This window comes from Otolemur garnettii, unplaced genomic scaffold (genome assembly GCF_000181295.1).
Source record: "Otolemur garnettii isolate 467f Iridium unplaced genomic scaffold, OtoGar3 scaffold00029, whole genome shotgun sequence".
In the NCBI taxonomy this organism is placed as follows: domain Eukaryota; kingdom Metazoa; phylum Chordata; class Mammalia; order Primates; family Galagidae; genus Otolemur; species Otolemur garnettii.
Genome location: NW_003852424.1, coordinates 9,745,666 through 9,761,266, shown reverse-complemented (window position 1 = coordinate 9,761,266; position 15,601 = coordinate 9,745,666). Strand labels below are relative to the sequence as shown.

General features: G+C 41.1%; 1 protein-coding gene across 7 annotated transcripts in view; it reads right to left on the bottom strand.

Annotated features, from left to right (window-relative positions):
* AKAP13 (A-kinase anchoring protein 13) overlaps positions 1-15,601 on the bottom strand; it is a 298,016-nt gene that overhangs the window by 122,052 nt on the left and 160,363 nt on the right. For all 7 annotated transcript variants that reach the window (XM_023512618.1, XM_023512611.1, XM_023512612.1 and 4 more), the window contains one exon: positions 12,570-12,703. In XM_023512618.1, the coding sequence (XP_023368386.1) occupies positions 12,570-12,703 (134 nt within the window). The remainder of the gene's footprint in view (positions 1-12,569; positions 12,704-15,601) is intronic.

Here is a 15,601-nt window from a genome sequence, read left to right as displayed (position 1 = left end):
CCCCGCTCTAGGAACAGGTGAAAGCACAGTAGCTCCTAGTAGGAGACCAAAAGGGCGCAGGGAGCAATACACTATAACTCTGATAATCATCTGTATTCCTCACTGCCAACTTCTCTTAAGACCCTCCAGCAGCTTCATAATAATCCTAAGGGGTTGCAGGGTGTGCTAATGTCAAACTCTTCTCAAATCCTACAAGACAGAGCAGGATTCTGTTTTTGGAGTACAGCTAGTCTCAGATGACCATGAAATGACCACAGCTGTGAAAAGACCTAAGTCGTCTAATTCTTTCAACTTAAAAAGCAAGCCTAAGAGCAACGTCCACATTATATGAGGTATATACTTAATATATGCCAATGTTGAAATAACTTCTTCCCACAGCTTGTAGGTATTCCTTCTAATGGGTTCAGGTGGAATAGCAATTGCACTGAAGTTCCATGTCAAGAAAGCCAGCATTTAAATCCTTTTCCTTACTCAAGGAGGAAAGAACATTCTCAGACAAGGAGAAAAATATCCATTGAGCTTGATGTGAAGCAGACACAGCAGCAGGTTTCAGCGCTAATGAGGGAAGAGGGCCAGACCTCTATTTCCCTCCTTTCCATCATCCCACTAGGGAAACCCAACGACTCCCAGGAAGGAACACAGCCTATCGTGTCGAGTATGAGGGTAACAGAGACAGGAACTGTTCCACAGCAAAACAATCAAGACACAGGCATCACTTTCTGGAAGTGGAATGAAAAGACCAACTCTTCTATTTTAAGACAAGCAATGCTGTCAACAGGGAAAATCCCTTGAGTGAAACATTTCAGCAAAACTCCACTTAATGCTACCAGAAGTGAACAGTAGGAAGATCAGAGTGTAGGTAGGCCTAAACACTAAAACATCCTTTCTCTGAGTTCCCAGCACCCAGGCAACAGCTTCTGGTTCATTTCTTTGCTTCTTACTATAGAGTACAAAAAAAAAAAAAAAAAAAAGAGAGAGAGAGAGATTGGTCATCAAGTAAAGTTAGAGTTGAACAGGAGGAATAATTAAAATAAATTTATAATCTTAGTCACTTTACCCAGCATGGCATCCCCGGTTTTTACTACAACGTTCAGTATGCAAAACAATACATGTTACCAAATTAAAGATTCAAGTAGTTTTGGAAATGCACAATAGTAAATATTTGTAACAAAGATCCTAAGACTAAATTACACTGTCGGAATGTAGTCCCTTCCTCCAAGCAAGCTGGGGACTCACATGCCGACACAATGCTTCCCTGATGACAAGTCAGTCTGTGGTCTCCCCACAGCCTCGCTCCTCACAGGGGTGGAATAAGGGAAAAATCTCCTCAGCCACTTAGAAGAGACGCCCTGTTGCCCATGAAGTGCAGACTGCACACCAGGGGGGCACTGGTGCTTCTCCTGGCAGATCACCTCCAGACTGGCCAATTTCAAGAGGCCTGTAGTTGAGCTGGTCCCTGGTTCTCCCTCAGCCACTAGCTCAGCAGGGTAGGGAGAGGCTTAAACCAAACCCACTCTGCGTATCCTTCTGTATGCCGCTCCCTTCTAGGTCTTCTGCCTAAAAAAGAGCAAGGCTTGTAGATGATTCAGGGGGAAAATGAATATAACAGACTTCGTGGCAGCAAAATGAGGAAGGATGACAAAGAAATTAATGATGTCAAAAAATAAAACTGAGCAGAGCACATTTTCCATAAGTTCTCATTTCCACGGAAACAGAAAGATAAAGAGTATTAGAAAGGGGATCCTACAATTCTGCTTTCCCTAGGGCTACTGGGACACATTCCTTCCAAAGGATGTGCAAGCAGAAAGCTCCTCCCTTCCCAAGGCATTTGTCCCCTGAAGCACTGTCAGGAAACAGCATTAAACAAACCTGGAACCCTGAGTATTTGTGCAGGCCCTTTAGAACCAAAGATCCTCTGCCTGCCTTAGTAGGTACCAATTTCACTAAATGTTAAGAAAGGTAACACAGAACAGGTGCACATGAAAATAAAGATTCCTTCTCTCTGGAAGGAGAAGACAGGAAGGAGGAATCTTCAGTCTGTCCAAATCACCCCGTATTGCAATCTACACATGGCCCAACCACGGCCTCTAAGAATCTCTAGCAGACAGCAACTTGCTAAAAGGAGCACTACAGAGCCACCAGGGTAGCAGGTGCATACTGCTTATCAACCACAGCAAAGGCATTAAGTCATATTCAGCTGTATCCTTCCCATAATTTTTCTCAGTGAATGAGGGGGTGGAAATTAAAGTACTTAATAAAGTAGAGGAGAATCACTGACCAGTAAAGATAGTTCTATTTAAGAATTCTCACAGTGGAACAAGAACAGAACTGTAATCAGCAGAAATCCTGGGGAGGCTTGTAGGGTGCCTCCAGCCCACTGTGTGACACTAAGCAGCTAATTTCAGTATGACGAGGTGTTCTCTCAGAGGTGGGCAAGCAGGGAACTCTCTACCAGTAACTGGCTGGGCACATGATGACAGGTCTTTGAGCACACAAGCTGTCTGGGCCCAAGTTCCTTCTTTGAACATTAAAGGGACAACCTCACAATCACTAAAAAACCTCCCTATACTAAGATTCTATTAATGCAGTGGTTCTCAACCTTTCTAATGCTGTGACCCTTTAATATAGTTCCTATGGGTCGCAACCCACAGGTTGAGAACGGCTGTATTAATGAGAACAATTCTTGCTGGAAGATTTGAGATTCTTGTCGTTACACAATCTAGAAAATGAATAGAAAAGAACTTTGAATGACTCCACTACTAATTTTCTGATCCTATGCTCTTTCTACAAATAGACAAAAGAGGGATGGGACAGTTCCAATTCAAGCACTTTTAAATTGATCTTTCTTCAAGGAGATTCCCAGCAATAAAATATTCATAATTTTTAACTACTTATCTCTCTCCACCCTTTTTTTTTAAACTGCCTCAGAGAGGGGATAACAATTCCCAGATGGTATGCTGCTCCCAAGGTCCCTCATCTTCCACACAGTAAAAGCAGCACACACATATGAACATACCTCACATGAATGAAAGCTCCAAGCCAACTTTACACTTTGAAATAAATATTCCCACAGGGTTCACTTTGTGAAGCTGTATATTTATTCCAATTACAGTATGTTGACCACCTAATGAACTGTAACAAACTGGTCAAAAAAAGGTCGTCAACATAAGCAACTAGGCCTATAGTACTGACACAGAGATGAGGTGTATGTCTGCTCTGTGAAAGTAGGTCAACTTAAAGAGGTGGTCAAGGATGAAAACTCTACTGTATTTGTATTATAATTAGTTCAAACAGTTTCAGAAATTTCTTAAAAATAGCTTTAGTAGGAAATCACACATGAAAAATGGTTCATTTTTACACATCTATAACCTCTAAACTCCAACCCCAGTGGAATGATTAAGCTTTCAAAATTCTTAAAAGTATATCAATCTTGGTGACTGAGCCAGGATCAAATGCCAACTACAGATAAGGAAGGCTAACACAATAAATATTCTGTTTTAGACTTACCTCCAAGTTAGGCTTAAACTCAAGGTATTTTAAATGTGCTCAAAACAGAATTCTGTGTCCTAAACTTCACGAAAGGTATTTTCACCACCAACTAACTTTTTTGGAAGACTTCACATGTGCACTGAAATAAATACTTAAGACAATGTCCTAATAATTGTTTATGACCACAAGCAGTGACAGGGCTTTAGGGGTTCTCAGAAAGAAAGCAAAATACATCACTGCATGCAGTTAAAGCAGCAAGGCGGGAGAACATAGGCTTTCACTGGCTGAATGGAAATATTGAAACAGAGGCACTGCTTGTTTAATTCCCACAAGGTCCATATGCTACTGAATACTTCTGTTCTTCATACTTCTATGGTAAACGTTACTTTCTCAGTTTCCTAGTCGGGGCAGACCAGTAACCTTGCAAGTGGGGCATTTCTGGCAATTCTTAGGCAATGCTATCATCTTTGAGGGGTGAGTACACTGTGAAAGAAAGAAATAACTACAAGGCCGGAAGGCACAAAAACCCTTGTCCTTCCACTGAAAACGTCAATATCACATTTGCTGCAGTATGGTTATCACCCAGGAAATGCCCCCACATTTCAGACAAGCACCTCCTGAGGACTCTTCTCTCTGTGAATTCCCATAGCACACTGATGGCACCTGATGGCTAGTCTCACATACTGCGATTTTACCTATGTTTGGTTTCTCATTTAAGTATGCTGGGGGCAGAAACAATATCTAACTTTTAAAAGTTTGCTAGATATTGAATGCAATACCTTGACCAGGAAAAGGCAATTATTTATACTGTTTGCTAAGTGAATAAATGAATGAAATCAAAGCCAAAAGCTGTATCGCAAAATTGAGCAGCTTAGGAGACCAGAAACCTCTGAATTTGGTGCCCCTGTAACTTTTTCTGGATAGAGTGGACAATTTCATATACAATGTCTACCTTCACTACTCTGGTGGCCCAGGAGCAAGACATCACTAAGAAATCACACTAAACAAAGTGTAATTTTAAAGTCCCCCAATTTTCTTTATGGTCTAACATACAACACAGACCTCCACATTTTTAAATTTGCTCCAATCATTTACAATCATACACTAATCAAAAATTAAGAGCTGGCAGAAAATTTTGATATTAACCATTCTATAGGCTTGGTACCCGTAGCTCAGTGAGTAGGGCACTGGCCACATACACTGAGGCTGGCGAGTTTGAGCACAGCCTGGGCCTGCTAAACAATGACAACTGCAACCAAAACATAGCCGGGTGTTGTGGTGGGCTCCTATAGTACCAGCTACTTGGGAGGCCAAGATGTCACAGCACTCTACCAAGGGTGACATAGTGAGACTGTCTCAAAAACAAGCAAACAAACAAACAAGCAAACAAAGCCCATTATACAAAGGGGAAAACAGAGACCAAAGAAATTAAATAACTTGCTCAAGGTCACTTGAAAAATGTATAACCAGATTATTAAATTACATACTTACAAACATTATTTATGGATAGTTTTACATTAAGAATATAGTTTTGCCGTTTTCAGCTTTACAATCTGGGGTTCTTTTCTTCAGCTATATTAAAAGTCTGTAGAAGGAGCCACTGCAAGACTTTCCTGGAAACTCTCCATTTCAGAGGAGATTAGGAAGTGTCTCCAGGCCTGTAATCCTAGCACTCTGGGAGACTGAGGCAGAAGGTTCACTAGAGTTCAAGAGACCAGCCTGATTAAGAGCAAGACCCTATCTACACAAAAAAAAGAAGGGGAGGGGGAAAAGAGAGGGAGTTTGAGGTAGCTGTAAGCTAAGATAAAGTGAATGTATTCTAACCCCCAGGGGAAAGAGCCAGACTTTGTCTGTTTCAAAAAAAAAAAAAAAAAAAAGTGTCTCCAAAAAGTTTACAGGAAAAAGCTTGAGAATTTAAGTTTTCTCTAGTTTTAAACCCAAAAGGGTCAATTAAAGGGAGACCCCAGCTCTGTTAAATGCGAAATGTATGCAGATAAGACTTCTTGGCAACTCAAAAAGAGGCCAGTCTGCCTTTTCTTAGGTGATAAAACTGCATGTATAAATAAGGTGGCAAAGACATTTTTAAAGGACCTTTTTTAAAATTGACAACTATTAAATAATAGGGTGAGACATGTAAGCCATGTTGAACATCAGTGTTACAGCTTCAGCGTGGTTACCAGATAGCCTGGTGGGGGCCACGTGTTCACATAAGAGCTGAACAGGAAAGCTGTGAACAGCCTGCCTCACAAAACAAAGGCTTTTAACCAAACTCCTGGACTAGAGATGGAAATGCAAGCTCGCCCCCTTGAGACACAGGAAAGAAAACAAAGTGTTTCATTAAAAATAATGAAAGGACAGAGAAGTCAAGGAGGTATTAACTGAAAATATTCCAAGACTAACACTGCCCTTCCGACCACCCTAAAGCAACAAACATTAACACTTTGGTAGGAATAGAAATTCAGTTAATCCGATGTTCAGTTATATAACTATTTTAAAAGGGATCATGGTTCTGATGTAAAATGTTTTGATTAAGGTATGTTAAATAAAGAATAAATTTTCCCAGTAATCTAATACTCAACATATGGGATTTTACAGTTGTCCTTGAACATATTTGTTCTTGTGTGTTTGGCTGCTAGGCCCGTGGGCACCATGACAAGATACACTGGCTCGAGGAGCTGACTGTTGTTCCATATGGCTAATAAGCTTATGCCATGAGCATCTGGAAAGAAATTAGTACAAAGATCCCTCAAATGAACAGATACCCCAGGGGAGGTAAGCTCCTTCCTAATGAACTTGGCCACTTAAGGAGAAAAGATCCCTACAACACATAGAGTATATCTGTCTGTAGCACTGGGCAGAGAGACAGGACTAAATTCTTTCCTGGACACCCTGTGAAGCACACTCCCAAGGTGAGTGGGCTCAGAAGGCTTTCTTCAGAAATAAAGAAAAAATGTAAGAATTCAATGTCATCTCTTAATAAAGAAAAAATGTAAGAATTCAATGTCATCTCTTAATAAAGAAAAAATGTAAGAATTCAATGTCATCTCTTGCTTCCAATTCACCCCCTGGTTCTATACCTTTCCATATCATTCTTTAAGAAATAAAAGGCAGGGAAATGCCTGTGGCTCAGTGGGTAGGGTGTCAGCCCCATATATGGAGGGTGGCAGATTCAAACCCGGCCCCGGCCAAAGTGCAACAAAAACACAGCTGGGTATTGTGGTGGGCACCTGTAGTCCCAGCTACTCAAGAGGCTAAGACACGAGAATTACCTAAGCCTAGGAGTTAGAGGTTGCCATGAGCTGTGACGCCACAGCACTCTAGGGGGCAGGGGGAGGAGGGAGGGAGGGAGGGAAGGAAGCAAGGAAGGAAGGAAGGAAAAGGAAGGAAAAAAAGGAAAGAAAGGAAGAAAAGAAAGAGCAGGCCTAGATAATCTCATTTATTTATTTTTTGGAGACAGAGTCTTACTTTGTCACCCTCAGTAGAGTGCCATAGCGTCACAGCTCACAGCAACCGCAAACTCTTAGGCTTTAAGCAATTCTCATGCTTCAGCCTCCCGAGTAGCTGGGACTACAGGTGCCTGCAACAAGCCGGGCTTTTTTTTTTTTTTTTTTTGAGACGGAGCCTCAAGCTATCCCCTTGGGTAGAGTGCCATGGCATCACGCTCACAGCAACCTCCAACTCCTGGGCTCAAGCGAGTCTCCTGCCTCAGCCTCCCAAGTAGCTGGGACTACAGGCGCCCGCCACAACGCCTGGCCATTTTTTGGTTGCAGCCATCATTGTTGTTTGGCGGGCCCGGGCTGGGGATTTGAACCCGCCACCTTAGGTGTATGTGGCTGGCGCCTTAGCCGCTTGAGCCACAGGCGCCGAGCCAACCCGGGCTATTTTTAGAGACAGTGGTCAGCTATGGAGCTTCTATCATATATGTCTCACTCTGGCTCAGGCTAGTCTCAAACTCGTGAGGTCAGGCAATCCACCCACCTCAGCCTCCCAGAGTGCTAGGATTACAGGCATGAAATCTTATAATTTCTGCATCAAAAGCAAGCTCTTTGGACAAATAAGCTCTTTTGTTCTTATAATCTGTTTAGATGCAGATAAATACTACCAAGAGACTTACTTTCAAGTAAATCAACTTTGATCCTAAAATGGCCAAAGGAATTTCTCCAGCTACCACCAAAGCACAAGTACAGTGCAATGCTTTTGAATTTTAGTGAGCATAAGCATCACTCAGGAATACTTGTTCAAAACAAAAACCCATCCTAAATCTAGTGGATTGGGCTTCCTGAGGCCCAATCTAGTGTATTCTTCAAGAAACAATAGTATTCTGGAAACATCACTAGCACAGTTCTAGTCCAGTTGGCTGTTGACTAGTTGTGAAACAAGGTTAGGTCATTTAACTACACTGAACCCATTTCTTCCACAAAGCAAAGGTGTTATACTTTAGATAATCTTTGAGGTTCCTTCAAATTCTACAGGTTTCAGAAGTAAACCAAGTTCCACATCTCCCAACATTAACTTCTGATAGTATTCCTGATACTATTATAACGTATGTTCAAAAAGCAGTAACTGTGTCTAAACCACTATATTCCACTAGTTACTTAATGAGTGAATGGGATACTGGAATCTGGAATTATACAACTAATCAGTAACAATAATGCAAAACTGTATATGCTGTGTGCCAAGCTCTAAACACTTTACATACATTAACTCATTGAAGAAACAAGACAATAAAAGGTAATCTGAGAACCTTGAAACCAGTTACGTAAGAGAATATTGAGTATTACCAGTGAACTAGTATTACAACTTTGGCAATACTTAGTAACAAAACACAACCACAAAATGAACAATGGTAATGAACCATAATACAGTAGGACCTCTGTAAGCAGCACCGAAGGGACTGTGACAAGCCAGTCAGCATACAGAAGGGGTCAGCATAAGGAACTACACCTGTTGTACTGACAGGTACATGTGGTGCATGTCCCATCTGTGAAAATTAAGTCAACTTAGGAGACGGTCAGTTATGGAGCTTCTACCATGTATGTTAATGACTTTGCCTCAAAATTGTGAACGTTTTCAACCCAGTGAAGAAACATCAGTTAAAGACTATTGAGAATTCTGCAGCTTTTAACACATGCATATGTTTTCTCCTCAAATATTAATGCCGATACTGCCTAATTCCTTCATGAACCATGACTTTCAGCATTTCACCTCTAAGGTAAGGGATTATTTACAATACATGTCAAGCAGGTTACAGACTGACAAATTACTCTTTAGTTTGTATGACAGGTATCAGACTAGACTAAGTATTGCCACTACCCTAATGAAAACCCAAGTGTAGCTTTTTCCTTTAAATCCTTGGTAGTGCCACTATTGACAGACATTTCTGTACTCTGACAATTATGTGTTTAAAGGAGGTTACAAAACAGGAAGACATCCCTAAGAATTTAAATAGATTCTGTATATTTGTTAGAAAACTGCAATAAATTCATCATTACTCTAGGTTTTCAACCCAGTAGCAAAGTATAAGATACAGGAATTTGTTCTGTTTTACATTTGGAGAGGATGATTCAATGAAACAATGATTCAGTGAAGCACTGACTGGCCTATACCCAAAGCCAACACAGACTAGGCATGTGTCAGAAAGATTGAATTAAAATAATATTAAGCAAATACCACTCCTCCTTGAACTACAGTTGCAAACTAAGTCTTTTTCAGAACGAACACACAGCTCTAGGTAAAGACCGAAAGACAAGATGTTAAAACTGAGCTCTAGAGAAGCTAATTCAGGAGAGACAGAATTTGAACTTTCTGCCCTGAAGGTAAGAAATCAGCTCACTTCTTCTCTTTCTGCATTGGTACGTTAAGTATTTTGAAGGCCGGTGCCCTACTGTGTGTTTATGCACAGCCCAAGAAAAGAACCTAGGAGATTTTACAATTTTTTTTTGGCCAGGGCTGGGTCTGAACCCACCACCTCTGGCATATGGGGCTAGCGCCCTACTCCGTTGAGCCATGGGTGCTTCCCAGGAGATTTTACATTTTTAAATGATTAGAAAAAATTATTCAAAACAAGAATATTTCTGGACACATACATAAACACTACAGAAATTCTTTTCAACGTCTATAAATTTAAATTTTACTGAAGCAAAGTCACACTCATTCATTTCCGTATGCAGCTGCTTTCACACCGTAAAACTAAAATTGACTGGCTGTGACAGCGACTGTTCCACAAAGCCTAAAATATTTACTCTCTGTCCCTCACAGAAAAGTCTGTAGACCTTTGCTCTTTCCTGAACCAGTGAATGCCTACACAATGAATGCAGTCTATGAAGAGTTAAATGGGAAAAGAGAATGAAACACAGAACATTTAAACGTGAGCTCATGCTTGACCTTTCAATTCACAGCAAATAAGGCACATTTGGCAGAGCAACAGAGGGTCAAGATTTCACATTGCTATAACAATGCTGTGAACACAAAAACTTCTAGTATTCTGAACTAAAAACTGTGAAGTGACCTTCCCATTCACATAGATTTTTCTCCACTATGTAAGGTAGAAGCAGACCAAAGTATAGACCTCTTCCAGCAAATTATATGCTTCTAAAGATTCTTAAAATATCTCCACCAATCACAGAGCCTGGGAATTTCCCTGTTGGGTAAGTCCTCGGTTAGAAAATCAACCCCCAAACTCTTCTTCCAGCTGGGTTTGACCGTGAACTAGTCATGTGACTCTCCAAAGGTTTATTCTTTTACCTAAAAATGAGGCATGCTGATCAACCAGATTCTCTCTCTCAATTCCTGAAACTAGAAGAAAAATAAGAGGAAAGGGAGTTGGGAGAGAAAGGACTTTTTTTTTTCCTTCTTTATAGCAGACAAGTTATGATCAGGATAGAGATATCCCTCATCAAAAAGCAAAGGGCCTGGCTCGGCGCCTATAGCTCAACCGGCTAAGGCGCCAGCCACGTACACCTAAGGTGGCGGGTTCGAATCCCCAGCCCGGACCCGCCAAACAACAATGACGGCTGCAACCAAAAAATAGCCGGGCGTTGTGGCGGGCGCCTGTGGTCCCAGCTACTTGGGAGGCGGAGGCAGGAGACTCGCTTGAGCCCAGGAGTTGGAGGTTGCTGTGAGCTGTAATGCCACGGCACTCTGCCCAGGGGGACAGCTTGAGGCTCTGTCTCAAAAAAAAAAAAAAAAAGCAAAGGGCCTGCAGCCAAGCACCATCCTGGATTCGATGACACCACAACATTACAATGGAGGACTAAGAAATAGGCGATTCAATTCAAGGATGTGAGTTTTTTCCTTTCCTTTCTGAAAGGCGTCTGGAAACAAAGACACATGTACCCATGCAGGGTGTGTTCTCTTTTCTTCCCCCAGGGCAAAAGCAACATTTGTCTGAATTAACGCCTGCTATACAAGTCACCACCCAGGTATTAGTCATGAATACTATCTGTACTGGGGTGGGTTGGAAGAGTCAGCACCTTCTTACCACTGTCCTCCAATAAAACAAGACTTGTTTATCACTACTCATATGCTTGAAACAGCTTGAGATAGTTGATGATTCTGTTTACCTACTGAGGTAACTTCAAGAAAAAATTCCAACTTAGCCCTCTGAAGACCAAAAACAATCCCCTGTCAAGTCCAGCCACGGGGCACCAATTTTCAAAAAGGGGCAGTATGAGTTATTCTGGTAACTTGATTTTCAGCTTTCTAAAAAGTTTTCTTTGACCATCATGGACTCTAAAGTGTAGAGCACTGTTTCTCTCAAGTTCCCTTGTTTTAAAAGTTAGTAGCTTTAAACAAGAATAAAAATAATCTCAAGGCCCTGAAAAGAAATACTTTTAAATATCTAGTGAATGTTAAATACAGAATTACTATTAAGATCCAGCAATTCTGGGCGGCGTCTGTGGCCCCATATACCAAGGGTGGTGGGTTTAAACCCGGCCCCGTCTAAACTGCAACAAAAAAATAGCCTTTGTGGCAGGTGCCTGTAGTCCCAGCTACTTGGAAGGTTGAGGCAAGAGAATCACCTAAGCCCAGGAGTTGGAGGTTGCTGTCAGCTGTGATGCCACAGCACTCTACCAAGGGCAATAAAGAGATACTCTGCCTCTATTAAAAGAAAAAAAAAATCCACCATTTCTTCTGCTAGGTATGTAAAAACATTCGTCCACATAAACTTGCACACCAATGTTCACAGCAGTATTAATCATAAGACCAAAAAGTGTCCACAATCCAAATGTACAACAAAACATGGAACAGTCACACAACAAAATACTATTTGGCAATAAAAAGAAATGAAATACTGATCAATCCTAAACATGGATGAACCTTGAAAACATGCTCAGCGAAGAATTCAGTCATGAAAGGCCACCTATTGGGTGATTCCATCTATATGAGGTTCCAGAATGGGCGAATCCAGAGACAGAGGGCAGGCCAGGGAATGCTGGGGCTGTGGGAGGGGAAAGAGGGGGGCAGGAGCTATTCAGTGGGTATGGGGTTTCTTTTTAGGGTGATAACATTCTTAAATTACAACAGTGGTGACAGGTGCACTAACCTATATGTGTATATATATTAAAATACACTGAACTGTGTGCTATATTTGAATGGGCTTATTTTATGGTATGTGAGTTATATCACAATAAACTATTATAAAAAAACTTATTCAATCTTTTTTACCCCCAAAAGTGAAATACTTCATTCACATTTTAGATGAGCTATGAAGTAAAAAATCTAATTTTTGCTACCAGTTTCTATATAAAGAAAGAAGAGTTTAATCAAGGCTTTTATAGACCCCCCCCTTTTTTGGTAACTCTCATTTTGTAATACTCTAAGCTTGATGACAAATTTCAAAGTCTTGTGCTCATGGAGACAATGCTGGTCATCATAATCGCCAAGGAATTCACGTAGGAGAGGCTCATTCCCAAACCCTGCTGTGTGGTACATACCCTACACAGACGTTAACTGCAACAACACACGCACATTACGTAACAAGAAAGGGGGGGGGGGATTAACAACAAAGCCATAAAGCCAGACACAGCCAACCAGGCTACAGGCGCACGGTGCTCTCACAAATCACTGATGCCACTTACCGCCTGGGTCTTCAGGCTGTGTTTCACTGAAAGTGTAACAGCCACACTCCCTGCAGCTGCCTCTTCAGAAACCGAACTCGCAATGGTATTACTCAGAAAATCCACTTCATCATCAGCTCTCGTGTCCGGCATATCTGAAGAGAACAAGGGGGTTGGTTACAGAGTACATTTGAAAGAATGGGCTCCTGAGACTTCTTATTTACACAACAGGCTCCAGGTTTCATGTGTCTTGTTTGTTTTTGCCTTTGCATTAATTGGAAAAATATTCTTTTGCAGTCAAGAGCTGGAGTCATTTCTGACTCTGTGCTGAGCTATTCCTTTATCACATGCTTTGGGGGGGTTGGGGTGGGGGTTCCCCAGCCTTCGCAGGGATTTAAAGCTAAGGGGAAGATCCAATTCAATGACTAGTGAATGTCCATTTTCACAACTGACTTTTCATGACAAATCCATGGGTGTGATTCTGACTTAGGTATGGAAAAGTAAACTCATAACCTTTAAGGGAACAGACTGGCTGAAGTTAGGTCGTCCATCTTGGTCATCATCAAAAAGGCAAGAGAGATTTGCACAAGACAAAAAGAAAAAAGCCACTGAGAATGGGACAAAGCCTCTGGGACCAGTCTGACTTTCTGTAAAAACACACTACACACCCTGCTCCACCCATCGCTGCAATTAGTAAGTCTCAACTATTCTACCAAGTTATTTTTTGTTTATTAAATTTTATTTCTTCCTAAACCAAAACATAATCACAAACTACCAATTCCTTTTCTTCAGAAAAAGTCTTTATACCTGTTTTCTCTAGAATTACAAATTTGACCTCCTGCTGGCCATGCTCCACAGACAAAACAGTGGTGTTTTTTGTTACTTGACCACCATATGGTCAAGCAAATACAGGAAGGAAGTGATAAAAATGATGTCTGATACAAATTTAGTCTCCTGACACTTCTTCAAAGGAGACTCATGGTTGAACAGTAAAAATGCACCTTAATAACCCAAATACAAACGAAACTTGCATCTCAGCTTCACGTGAAAAACTTTCTGTCACGAGTGGTGCCACTACTCTGCCAGAGAAAAATGCTTCCCATACCAAAGAGCAGAAGAGTTTCTCTCACCACTATCAGAGGAAGATTCTAGTCCAGCAGCACAGATGACATGTACAAAAAGTCTACGTGAGGTTTAGGAAAGCTACATTTGTATAAATGAACACTTGTAAATCTCTTTTCTTCTTTGCCCTTATAATATCATCTTACTAGCAGTTTAAAAGTGTATAAACAAGTTTCCTTGCCAGAGAACCAAAATTTGTGTTAAATTTCATAAAATGTAATTAAAGTTTTGAAAAAAATGACTACGCAATCCCCTTAGAATTATTCATTGGTCAAAGCATTTCTATTTCTGAGGGTAAATGGGGCTGCTGCTGATTTTTAATTTATTAATCTGGGAATGTGACTTTCGGCACAACCTTATTACTTTCCTATACCTATCAACTGAAGATAAGTACCTTGCCTTAGCAACCAGCCACACCAGTGAACAGTGTTTCCTGAGGCATGGGGGGTGCTGGCAACCTCTGCAGGACCAGAGTCATGCACCCTCAACTTCTAACACTGCCCAATGCTCCCGATGGGTGACACATCACATCCCCTTCTTTTTAATTGGTTCGTTCCAAACTAGCAGTTAAACCTGTAACTCCTCACTCATAAAAGAGAATGGTTAAATCTATGAGTGGAATGTACAGTGGCTAAGAAATACCCTTTGGTTCTGATCACATTCAGGTGATTTTTCTCTAGGGCAACATGACTAGGGACTTTCCCCAGTCCTGGCTGTTTTCTGAAAAAAAGCACCAATTTCTTCACTGATGGCTGCTTTTCTCTGTACTGTGAGATCATGAAGACCAAGGCTATTCTCAGCCCTGGTAGCAGGAACAAGCAACTCGCCTACACAAAATTAAGCAACCCCCAAACTCATATAACACTATTGAAACTTCATCCTCTTTCTTCCTTCTTAGTATGTTAACATGTTGGCTATCACTTCTCAGCATCTATGCCATATTTATGTACTAATTAAAATCAAAGCCTAAAACTCTCCCTGGTTTTAACCTTTTCTCATAGAGTACTATAGAGTGCCATAGTTTACATTTGCTCCAATTAAATTCTGACCCCTGAGCCAGGAAGAGGAATAATTCCAGCCTGTGTGGCCAAGGACGCAGCATCCAAATGAAAAGAACATAACCAGGCATCAGCTTACAGCCACTCCCGTTCTTCCAAAATGCCAACCTGCCAGGGCCCCCAAAATAGAATTGTTGATGTGCTTTATATTAAAAATTAGAGACTTTCTCATTTAAATTCTGTTAGAGAAGCCAAAAAATATCAGTAACAATCCAAAACATTAATAAAACTAAAAGCCTGAAGTCTCAAAAAATTACATCGCAGTCAAATTCTTTAAATCCCTCAACTGGGAAAAAGAAAGATTAGAAATGGCTGAACACCCTTCACCAAGGAAAACTACCACTGTATTTAAATTGTTGGCCATTGTTAACAACTTTTGTTTGTTCGTTTCTCTCCACCCCCCATACTCTTAATACATACTATACATAAAAGGATTTTCAAAAATTAAAAAGAACAGCAAGAACAATTTATCAAACCATAAAGACAAAAAAGAAGTTACTTCTTACCTAGAGAAGTCTAGGTGTAAGCATGAAGACGGGTCTTTAGCCTACAGCTGGTAACAGGTAGTGATACAAAAGTGTGCATCAAACTGACCTTTAAAGACTTCAGGAGTCAACACTGTGTCTGGCTCTAGCTTCAGCCTCAGCCCCCAATAAGAAGTTTTACTCAGATGGTTTATTTCCACTTAGCAATAGTGGTTTTCTCTTTGCTGTCCCTGGCCATGGTTACCCACAGATGGAACGGGCTGCTGTGTGAGCAATCTGCTCGCTGCAGCTGCTTCACCAAGATAAGCAGACGCAAGGTCTGCCCTGTGACAGCAGCTCAGCAGACTGGGCTTGGGCGGAAATCCTGCATCCGATCCCCTGTGCTGTG